Here is a 12,183-nt window from a genome sequence, read left to right as displayed (position 1 = left end):
GCTAGCAATATTGGAGGTATTCATACAGATTTGAGCCAGATATCAGCCCGGACAAGGAAACAAAGCCATATATGGATCTAGTTGTTTAATTAATTAGAATGGAGCCGTGGAAGCTTCTACATCAATGCCACAATCTTTTGCCAACAACATTTTTGTACCTGCTCCTGACTCACAATTTAAATAAAGAAATATTCCAAAATGCAATTCAGAGCATAGTTTTCTTTGTATTTGTCCTTGATCATCAAAAAAAGCCACAGGAACATGTTAAAAACACCAAAAACAGCATTTTCAATGGGGTGGGTCTGTAGCCCTTGTGCTATCCTAGGCACTTTAATGTTGGGAGTTGGGTCATCTAGACCCACTAGACAGTGCGCTGAACTTTTTTTCTTTAATGATTTGTGATATTCACTGGTGTCCATGGATTACCTGAAATCTTTCCACCTTTATCCACCTTTGTCATGGTAGGGAGAACACGTCAATGTAAGGGTGGGGTCATCTAAGATAGCACAAGGGTTAAAGGTGCTGTGAAGAATTAAATAGATAAAGGTAAACCTTGAGCCTAAACTTCATTGGTTAAGCAGCATTTTATGTTTTGAGAAAAACATTCAAGTATTCCCAGCGAAGACTTTCCATAAAAACTCGTGCTCATTGTAATTATCCTAAAGGACCTCAAACATACCTTTTTAACTCAAAATCTGACAAAACACTTCTGTTATCTTCTCTTCAGGATAATGGCAACATTAGAGTGGTGTTTAATGTTGGAACTGATGATATCAACATAGAAGAGAGCTCCAGGTTTGTCAACGACGGGAGATACCACATAGTTCGTTTCACCCGCAGTGGTGGCAATGCAACCCTCCAGCTGGATGACCTGCAGGTCATAGAGCGTTTCCCCTCAGGTAGGCCCTGCCCCGCCCACTGCCCCAGCAGAGCACTGCTTGTCCCCTTAGCAGATTTAACTGCACCCCAGTTCAAAGCAACCCACCTCTTCCTACTAATTGATGAGCCACATCAGTCTTCCTTTAAATGTCTATTTTCCAGACTGAAATATAGAGTTGAAGCTTTGTTTCATGTTGATGTGTTTGAAATGAAATATGTGTGATCTGACAAGAAACATGGCTTTTAAATAAATAAAATAAGATAGCCACTGCAATAGCATGTGTACTAGACAGCTGTGTCATGATAGGCCTTTTAAATAGTGTTAAAGGTAACTTATGTAAATAGTAACTTTAGGTGTCAGTGTTTGTTTTCTCCTCATAAAAGAAATAATAACAGCTGGTGCATTTTGGACAAATAATAATTTTAAAAAACTTGTCATATTTTGAGATAAATGCTTAACTAGAGAGAAAAAAATAAGAAAAATTGTATGTTGTTGAATATAGTTTTGGATTTTATAATTGTTTGCTTTTTTTATCTTTAAAGTGGTAAATATTAGGTGCCAGCCTTTAACAGTGAGATTTTAGGTAGCTAAAATGCTAAATGCTAGCTGTTGTGAGGTGTGTGTGAGGGTTCTTCCTGTATGTAGCTCTAAACTTAGCCAGTTATATAGGCTTTATGTGGCAGCTGTAACATTACTGTGCTCTTTCAAATGTTAACCCCTGAAATGTTTCTTTAAATTAAAGCCAATGAACAGAGAGTAAGAGTCCGCTCACTGGAGACTTAGTGATCTCAGCTCTGTTTTCCAGGGAAGTTCAAGCTGACCCAGTTCCTTGCAAATATTGAATGGACCATTACTTTCTTTTCATTGCTTTTTCTTTTTGTATCCAGCTCCTGTATGTGCGTAATTACTACTGTGTTTTCATCTCTAAATTAAAGGCAACAATGATAACGAGCGCCTGGCCATCGCCAGACAGCGAATCCCCTATCGGCTTGGTCGAGTAGTTGACGAATGGCTACTCGACAAAGGTAAAAACCCTGATTAAAATTCCTTAAAACTTTCAGCTTAAAATTACAATTTCAAGGCAGTTGATTATACTCTTGTGCACCATCAACTAACATCTAAAAATCTAAATCCATAACTAAGTATTTAAAAGTTGGGCAGCTGTAGTGTGTAATACTGTGTAAACTGTAGTGCCTGTGAACGTATCTTGTTAGTGTGTATTTTATAATATCAGGTTAAAGGGACGATGGAGAAATTTAAATGTGAATAAGTCAGTAAATAGCAAAGAATTACTGATAAAAGATGCTTTTACTAAGACTGGAAAATAATTGTCAAATTGTAAACAGTTAAGCATTTACTAAAGATTATATGATGAAAATAAGATTTGTTATCAAATTAAAGTACATGCAAAGTATGATGACATGTAAGAATTATATAAATTTGAAATTAATTATTAGAATAATGCCTTTTGAAAAAAAAAGTAAAAGATTTCCTCATAAACTACAGCTGAAAGACATAAATTAGCCTCTAGTCCCTTTAACAGTGCAAGAGCTTATAAACTGTGCATGCTTTATAGGGCTGTGACAACAGTTCTTTAGATCTCTGTCTGCCTGTCTGTTGCTCTTTCAAATACAATGTTGTGCCGCACAGCCATCACCATAGCAACCATCTGTCAGCCCTGTCTTCTCGGGGCCTTATGACTCTTCTTATCCGCTTCCTTTTCTCCTCCTTCTGTTCTGTGGCTCATCATCCTCCTTCTTGACTTCTTCAAAATCTTCCCCCACTCTCCTCTATACTGTCCTCACCCCTTATCTCTCTCAATCTCCTCCACGTTTCTCCACAGTTTCGACTCGCTCTGCCATGCTTAATCTATCCTATCCTCTCACCATGCCTTGGGGGATGATGGATTGTGTAACACTCAAGAATTATTATGTGTGGACGTACACACGTATGTGATTGCCGGTTTGTGTGTGTGTGTGTGTGTCGTCTGTCAAATTTTCTCCTCGACATGTTGCGGTGGGTTTTGGCTTGCGTGTTGGTAGGTCGGCAGCTGACCATCTTCAACAGCCAGACGACGGTGCGCGTTGGTGGAGATGAGAGAGGCATATCCATGTTCCAGGGACAGATGTCTGGTCTTTATTACAACGGCCTCCGTATCCTCAAAATGGCCGCTGAGGGACACCCACACATCAAAGTGGAGGGTAGTTTGCGACTGGTCGGCGACATTCCTTCCTCCTCCATTACCCCGCAGTCGAGCGCTGCAGCTGGAGGCAACAGATCTGACTCCGCCCCCTCGATAAGTGACATCACAACCACGACAGCCACCAACAAGAAGCAGGGTGCCACACCACAGGTCAGAGTCAAGTCACAACCTTTTTGTGGGACTTCCTTTAAGTGTTGAAACCATAAAAATGTGTACAATCACTGCGTTATTTTCCTCTAGATTACCAATCAGAATGGGCTGATTAAGAGAAAGAGTCTGAACACAGATCACTAACTAAGATGGCTTCCAAATTCCTTCACTACTCTCTACAGAGTGCACTGAGGAGTGTGCAAATGGGTGATGTCATATTTGCAGTATAAAAAAAGTAGTGAGCATGGTGTCTGAATGGCTTTTAAAATTCTAGTCCCACACTATATTGTGTTTTAATATCTAGGGAATAGGGAGGGAATTCGAAAATAGCCTAAGTGTTTTCCCAAGTGAGGACCTGCCAGAATCAGTTGGAGGGATTTACACGGAGTTTAACCCATGTGTGTGTTTTTTTATTTGATCAACCTGTGCTTTCTGAAAGGCTACTGGTAATCTTAACTTAACACAAAATGATATAGAACCTCTCCCGTTATGGATGAAACAACCACGAATAAGTGGAAAATGTTTTGCCTATAACAGCTAAACAAGTAGTAAAGGTAAATAACAAGAGAATGAGCATTTTAGTAACACAAAAGTCATGTAAACGTTACAAAAAATGTGTTGTTTTTCATGTCTCAACATATTTCCATACAAATATTTTAAAACATTTTAAAAATCAAAGCATATAAGAAAACAAAAAGTATGGATAAATAATTTGCAGCTGTAAAATAAACTCCAGCATGTGTTTGCAAGCAAGGCTTAGCGTTTACTCTCAGGAATGAAAGCAACGTTTTCTTCTTTTATGTATTTTTGCAACAAGGTCTCCATAGGTTTGAATGTTGGAGCTTTTTAATAAAAGAAAACAGTATGGATATTTAATGGATGGAGGGCTCTCGTCGCTTTCTGTTACACCACATTTACTTAAACGGATTAGATGGCAAAAAATCTCAAGTAAGTGGTCCCTCCCTGCAGAATTGCAAGACGATAAATGCGTGTGCTAATGGAGGATGTAATAGCTTTTCTGTATTATGGGTTCAGTAAACAGATGCAAATGGAACAATAGCGGCAGAAGGGACAAGTGAAACACATAATTGTTATTTATGGGGACTTTGAGTTGATTTTATTTTCAGTAGGGCATGTTCAGCAGGTACAGCACAGACTTTTTTGATCCATTCAGATGACTGAAGAAACGATGACAGGCTCTTTGTGGGTGTCAGGGTGTGCTGCAGTTTTTTTTGTGAACATACATATATATATATATTTGTGTTCTTCATGATAAGAATTGCCATGGAAATAGTGAACCCCACAACCTGCAGCTTACTTTCTCTCACTTGTCCAGGCTCCCACAGAGGCTTGTTTCCTCTGTGTATAAAACCACCAGCTGTTTTAGACATAAATTATGAAACACGGATGGCTGTGAGATCCCCCTCAGGCATCAATAATGGATATATGAGCTAGATGGATTGCACTGCAGATTGAAATGACTGTCAAAGAGGCAGATTTCACACCTCACCTTTCTTTTTCTTCCTGTCCATGTCTGCGGGGGTTGGATGAAACGCTCAACTAAATTGATGTACAGATGCTGAAGTCTGACAAGTATATGTGCATCAGTACCACTGTATGAAATCTGGGTCAGACTGGCTGCATGCTCAGAATATTGAAAAGTGTGTTGGTACTTGTGTTTAAGTCACTCGGTTTTTTTTACCTCCAGAACTCTGCATCTCTGTGTTGTACTTGTTTAAAAAAGAATCCATTGCTTCTCCGCCGAGGGTGCCTTGGGTTGCCTGGCAACCAACATGGCCTTAACCAGGACACACGTAAAGTGTAAAGAAACGTACAGATCGCACATACAAAGACTCAGGTGGCTTTAGCACAACAGCTTTGCGGCACATTGCATCACAGGCGGGGCAGAAAATGTGTTACAAGCCAAAATAATCGCGCGGTTGAAAGCAAAACACCTCGAGCTTTGAGGGGGGAGAAAGGGGGATCTGCCTAAGTCACCCCTTGGGTTTACCTGTACCATGAGCGCTTTGTACAGAGAACAATTTTTGAGCGCTGCCTTCTGAAGTCCACAGTGAGTTGATTTGTGCATTGTGCTGAAAAAGTGGAAGGGATTAATAATGCATGTCAGCTGAGCACCAGCTAGGAGAAGAGAGGCAGCGTGTTTATGCTAGAGGGGCGCTCTGAGTCACAGAGAGCGAGTTTGGATTTGATGTTCGGTGTCTGTCTGTGCGCCTTTGTGCACATCTTCGTCCGTGTTTGTGTCTTCTTTGTTTGACGCAAAGACTGATGGGAAAAAAAAACAAATCTCTGAGAAGTGCCCAATCGGCTATCACAGACACACTTTCACAAAAACACAACACTTTTTATCCCCTCCCTCATTTTATTTTCTTTCAACCTGCTTTGCCCTCTTTGTCTCCACCTTGCGTTTTTCTATCCATCTTGCAGAGATCCTCTCCCTTCATGCTTCCTTTTTTTTAATGTAATTTCATTTCTCCTCTCCTCTCACTTTCCCTGTCTCCCTCTGCCTCCATATCTTTCCATATTTACTCATTGCCCCCCTCCTCCCATCCTCAGGCCCTCCCTTCCTCTCTGTCTATGGTTGAGCTCCAGTGATAGGCTGTTAATGCAGGCGTTGTATGAGTCTATCTCACCATCTGCAGTAGTGGAGCTAGCTCCTCTTCTCTCTCGGCAGGATCTCTTCATCAGCCTTCCAACTTGAACCTGAATCGGCGATGTGTCTGCAGATTTGTTGAATAGATCAATGGAGCGTTCTTAACTCCTCCAGAGTTTGTGTGTCATTTTCAGCTGTGTAAAACAGCGGGAAAACTACTGAATCTTCTGCAGGAGAGTGTGTGAGCACCTAGAGCAGGTACTATGTGTGAAGTAGGCAGTCAGGGAGGCTTGGATGGTCGTTGGCACTGTTCGGCTGCTCAGGTAGAGATTTTGCTCTTTTAGCATGCAGATACTGTCCTCTTTTCTTTCTGTCTTATTTGTTTCGCATCCCTCTCTTCCTTTACTGTTCTCATCCTGCCACCTCCGTTGTTATGTCAGCGTGTTCTGTGACAGACAATGAAAGGATAAGACAAAAAGAGAATAAGAAAAGGAGGCTTAGTTGAAGTAAGAATTCATGTTTTTGCTCCTAGGCGGCTCGTTTATCAAGTTTTCCGCTATTGCATGCCTCTAGTTAAACTTCACCGTGTCCTGCATAATAGCCAAATCAATACTTGTGCTTCCACTTTGAATTGGGAGGTCAGCTGATGAAGTGATGTCACAAACCAGAGGAGGGACCTTCTATAATCCATTCTTCTGCTTTTATTTTCACCAAATAGATATTTAAATGGGTGTGTTTCCTGAACGGGTTGAGCACGGCGGCTGGACGTTGATCAGTGACAGATGTCATGGGTGATGAGTTTCTGGCTGGTGATTGGTTCATGTGCTATTCAGGTCCTGGCAAAGGCACACAGGTTTTATTGGCTGGCTAGATTCCAGAGACTGAGTTCAGCCTAGCAGCATTTGACAGCCCAGTGGGCAGAACTGATTGGAAAGGAGCTGCAGAGTCAAGCATCGATGACCTAAAATATGTTTCACAACCTAAACCACAGAAGACTTGTCAGGACCAGTGCCACACCTTACAAGGCTGGTGAAGGCTTTGATGAACAGCTGAATAAACTACTTCCTTTTCCCCTGTTCAGTTCATGTAACAGGAAACGCACATGTCAAGGAAGCAGTTTTTGATTGATTTTTATGTTTCTGTAATTGCTAACCACAAGCCCCACCAGCCACTTAGTGATATGATTGGATTCAATCTTCGTGTCTCCAGTTTGTGTGTAATCTTCCTTTGGAGATCTCCTGTTTTGGTAGCTCTGCAGCTGCCTTCTGTTCTCCTTTATTCAATGAGTTACTTTCATCCACTACAATGCATCACAATCCAATTTTTAATTTAGTGCCAGCACTGAGCGCCCAAACCTGCGCTCATGTGCACTCATTCAAATCTCTCATGGCCACAACCTCAGGAACATAGATGTTTAACAGTAGTTCATGAATATGCGCGCACATTTGTGTGGTGTTAAGTAAAGACAGCAGCTCTTTGAAGTCTTCCTCTCGTCTTGTCTTCTTTTCTCTCTCTGTCTTCCCAACTGACTCCTCAAAATTCCTTTTATCCATCCATCTATCTTTCACCAACTCCCTATTCTCTCTCCACACTCTGGCTAGAACAGCAAATCAATACACAGGTCCCCACTGAGGCTGAACACTCCCTTTTTTTTATTCCCCATCATTTTTTAAAAGCCTGAACTTAGAGTTACCATGGCAACAGGAGGAGCAAGGATGGAGAGGAAAAAGGGCTCCTGTTCCATTGAGAGGAAGCCAGGCACAGAGATAGAGCTGTTGTTCAGGTATAAGTTGGTTGATGTATTTGGGAAAGCAGCTTTTCAGGTTCAACACGAATGTCTGATGAGTGACGGTTTTGTTCAGTTTGTGCATCCTCACCCGGTATGTTTTTTTAAATGAAGTTAGTTTCAACCTGGTCAGGTGCATCCCTGGGTTTCAAATACTTTCAAATGAGGAGGACTACACAGGAAAAGCAAAGGAAGTAGACAAACCGAACAGCCATAAGGAGAAACAAAGGGGGGAGGGTTAAAAGAATGGAAGATGATAACTGGTGGTCCCCTGCGGATTTAAACGGATTCATTGTCTCTCTCTTTCTCTCCCCCCTTCCATCTTTTCTTGTTATTGGCCACCTGACAAATGCTGGGGGGCCTAAGTGTTTGCGGGAAAGTAAAAAAACAAAAAAACAAGTGGGTGACAACTGTGCATCTTCTGTTAAAAAACTGTTAAAAAATGAAGAACTGTGAAATGCAGGTAGCGCCTGTGTTAACACGAGCACTCACATGATTTATTTATCCTAATTTGCTCTGTTCATAGTCTGCGGACGACCTGCTGGTGGCGTCAGCCGAGTGTCCAAGCGACGATGAAGACATTGACCCCTGTGATCCCAGTTCAGGTGAATTTGCCCTTCTCTTCTGCTTATTTCTGAAGTCCTCTCTGTGCTCACTGTCACTCAGGTTTCTTTTTTTACCGTTTGGTCACTCACCGCTATGAATTTTTTATTTTCACTGTGCTCTCTGCCTCCAGAAACCACCTCCCATCTCCATCTTCTTTCTCTGCTTCTTCCCTCCCCCCACCTGCTCCTTTTCTTTTATCTGCTTTCCTCACTCATATCTGATGGTAACACTTCAAATCCTTTCATTCCACTGACCTCCTCCTTGCTTTACTGGAATTAAGATGTGAATTCCTTGTATGTCATGTCAAACCATTGAAAAGAATATTCCTTTTATCACGTTAATCAAATAGGATATTATGAAATAATTTTAAACCTTCTCCGGGCTCGGAAACGTGCATTCGAGCGACCACTTCCAATGAAAAGTCTTTGTAAACGCTGGTATGTTGGCGTTTTTGACTTTCCCATTTAAAACTCTTGCATTAACGTCTCACTACGCAAGTTTTTAAGTCAGTTTTAAGGCCCTTTGTACAAAACACGCAGCCATTGAATGCACGCTCTGCCCGGCTGGAATTTTATAATTTTATAAGTCTTTCATATATCAGAGTAGAGCTGTTCAAGAAAAAGGCTGGAGAAAGATTTGCAGGCTTCAACATTTTGCACATGCGCTAATATTGAGTAGCGACAGTCCAGTGTCAACACCATATGCTAAAAGTGCTTTGAAGAACCCACGTTCAGGGCCTTCGTGAACATACCCGTTAAATACATGGCTTAAGCTGCACTTTTTTGAAAAACAAAATAAGAAAGCACTATGAATGGACCTTGTTGCTGCCTGTATTTGGATTACAGTTCATAATACTTTGCATTGTTCTCACCCATACTTTTTCATAGCACGCTCTCCTCTGCCAGAGGTTCCTATATTTGGAGATCCATCTCCAGGGGTGCGGGAGAGCAGCAGCACCACAGGGATGGTGGTGGGCATTGTTGCAGCAGCCGCCCTCTGCATCCTCATCCTCCTCTACGCCATGTACAAGTATCGCAACCGCGACGAAGGCTCCTACCGCGTGGACGAGAGCCGCAACTACATCAGCAACTCAGCCACACAGCCCAACGGCAGTGCTAAGGACAAGCCTTTGGGCATCACCAAGATCTCTAAGAACAAGAAGAACAAAGACAAGGAATATTATGTCTGAGCTGGAAGACTTTCAAGACACATACACTTTTCTATATACCCATATATGTACATAAATAGATATATTCTCAAAAAAATCAAAAAGCAAAACTACACTTACACACACACAGACATACTACTATTAATGTTTACTCTTGAAATATCATACCTGCACACATTCTGGCGAGAATAGACACACACAATCATGCCCACAGATCTTCATTTAAGCACAAACATACAGAAAAACTGGTCTGGGGGCACAACCCCTCACTGTACAGTATTTACCAATGAGCAGAGCCTCTCAAGAGAGCCTCGTTTTACAAGCAACACCATTCCCAATGACTTAGAAAGCACCAGATCACTTCCCACCAACTTGGGGCCAGCCAAATCAAAACAAAACAACAACAAAAACCGCCAGACACTTCTCTTCCGAAGCAGGACCTCTGCTCGGACGGAGAGAAGGCCATGTAGGACTTTAAGGAAAGCACATGGCAGACTGTGTTTGGAGTGAAGCAGTGTACCAGAAGAAAGATGATGTAAAAGCACTAAGACAAGCACTTAAGTGTCTCTTCCAAGCTTCTTGGCCTTTATCCTTGTTAGCAGACGGGACTCAATGAAGCACAGCAGATGCGGAGGAAACAAGCACAGTTCGTCCAACCCCCCACCCCCCCACCAAGCTTCAGGAGGAACCACAAAAACAGCTAGTTTAGAGGAAGAGGCAGGGCTATTGCCCATTCATATAGTGGATTGATGCTGCAGTGCCGATGTTTTTACGGCAAAATGTAAATGACAAGATGGAATCAACGGAACCTGAGAGATATTCTCCCGGACAAGATACTTGAGACTTCAGATGCTACCTACAGACACCAGTCTTGCACGACTGCAGTGTCACACTTGCATACAAAATGGACACCACACGCAGATGAAGATTTACCTGTAACGCTACAGACTCCCACTAACTTCATAACTGACTCTGAAGACTGTACAAGAAGGTGAAAATGTTCAATATGATACTCGTTACGATGAAGATGCTGATGAATTATGAAGAACATTTGGGCAGTATAGACTCTAGGGATGGGGGGAGGGAAGGGGTCTTATTGCACGTGACTTATCTTACTCCGTGTGATTTATACCGCATTGAAAACTCCTGAGGTCACACCATGACACGCCATCATAAAACGACCACGTCGGCTTTGAAGTTCTCCCACTACAAATGGTTTTTAAGGAATATTTAAATGGATGAAAGAATTCTTTTTATTTTTTTTTGGCAAAAATGTGACCATCTGGAGTGTGCTGCATGCCTGCGTGTCCGAGCTGTGCCGTGGAGTGGTGGCGTGTTCCACTCAGACCAGATCTGTTTGTCTGTGGGGGGGGCGGGCGGACGGTGTTGCATGTTGAAATGTGACACCTGGATGGGTTCCACTACCCCACAGGACTGCCAAGTCCTGTTTTCTACCCTGATGTCTTTAACGCCACTCCCACTGTACCTGCTCTAACAACCCCGTTTTATAGTAAAAGAAATTAAAAAATAATAAAACAGTTGAGGCAATGAATCAAAAGCAGAGAAGTAAATGTGTTACTGATAACTATGGATGCCATGGCCTATATTACAATTTGAGTTGCTTTAATTGTAACAGCTCTTCCCTTTTTCTCTTAGCAGCCATGCTGTCCACGATGGGTGACTGATTGCTCAATTTTTCTGTCATGACAGGGTTGTGTGTTTTCTTTCTTGGCAAACTCCTGCGAGCGTGTGAGTCCTCTAAACCTCATGATACTACGTGTTCCCCCATAAATTAATAACACAAAGAGTGCCATGACAAGCCCCTACAGTTCTTCCAGCAATGTAAGCGAACAGGCGGATCCGTGCAGTATGAACCAGTGTAAGGAGAGGCATGAAAAGGACTGTGAGACTTCAGTTAAAATTAACTTTCCACATTCTGTCCTTTCTAACTGGTCTTGTTGGTGTCTTTTTCTCTTTTTCTCTCAATCCAAATCTACTTCTGCCTCCTCTCTGTTCCTCCATGTCTTCAGCTTTCTTTTCCCTCTATCTGTTGTATTGCCATCCTAAACAAAAAAAAAGAAGAGCCGTGTCAACCAATGGGATTCCATTAACCATGTTTATTTTCTATATGTACACTTTTTCTACAGTATTTTCTTTTATTTTTATTGTTACTGTTCTTTGATGAACATAAAGTGAGAATTTATTATGAAAAATAGTTTTGAAGATTAATGAGTAAATAAAATATTACCCAAGTGAGCCTGCAGTGCGTCTGTGTGTTGGTTCTTGCTCCCGTCTGCCTGTAGTTATCAGCGTGGTGTCTGTCATCCAATTATTCCCGGCTGCAGGAGCAGAAAAACTCTTGAATCGAATACTAATTTGCATTTTTTCTGGAGTGTATTTAAAAATAAAAACTGAAGGCAAACGTGTTCCTTAGGGGACAGGAAGCAAAGTTTGTATCAAGAAGAAAACACTTGCAATTTGATTATCTTCTTTGTGTTGTTGTCAGTTTAAATTCAGGGAAGCAATAAAACTACTATCTATTTCATTTTTAATCCAGGAATGGGGATCTTTCATAGCTGTGGTTTAACTATGATATCACAAGCTTGGGTTTCAGGGTGGGAATAAGACAAAACAAGACGACTAAAGACATCACATTCAACTTCGGAAGTTCATGATGAAATGTTTTGCAGTTAGAAATGGAAAAAAAAAATTTCTCTGAGGATGTAAAGGAGTTTTTAACCGCCATCCCCTCATCTGTTGTTTGTCTGCAAGCAGCTGC

At 41.7% G+C, this 12,183-nt stretch overlaps 1 protein-coding gene across 22 annotated transcripts in view; it reads left to right on the top strand.

The window, feature by feature from the left end:
• Positions 1-11,660, top strand: part of nrxn1a (neurexin 1a) — a 58,566-nt gene extending 46,906 nt beyond the window's left edge. For 10 of the 22 annotated variants that reach the window (XM_078937305.1, XM_078937304.1, XM_011488279.4 and 7 more), the window contains 5 exons: positions 728-899; positions 1,816-1,905; positions 2,923-3,233; positions 8,157-8,235; positions 9,124-11,660. In XM_078937305.1, coding sequence (XP_078793431.1) covers positions 728-899; positions 1,816-1,905; positions 2,923-3,233; positions 8,157-8,235; positions 9,124-9,425 — 954 coding nt within the window. In that variant the 3' untranslated portion in view covers positions 9,426-11,660. The remainder of the gene's footprint in view (positions 1-727; positions 900-1,815; positions 1,906-2,922; positions 3,234-8,156; positions 8,236-9,123) is intronic. The other 12 variants (XM_020712223.2, XM_078937312.1, XM_078937310.1 and 9 more) reach the window with 3 other exon arrangements.
• Positions 11,661-12,183: the final 523 nt, after the last annotated feature.

Source organism: Oryzias latipes, chromosome 19, assembly GCF_053564925.1.
Source record: "Oryzias latipes strain Hd-rR chromosome 19, Olatipes_Hd-rR_3.1".
NCBI classification, from domain to species: domain Eukaryota; kingdom Metazoa; phylum Chordata; class Actinopteri; order Beloniformes; family Adrianichthyidae; genus Oryzias; species Oryzias latipes.
This window is presented reverse-complemented; position numbering and strand designations above follow the sequence as displayed.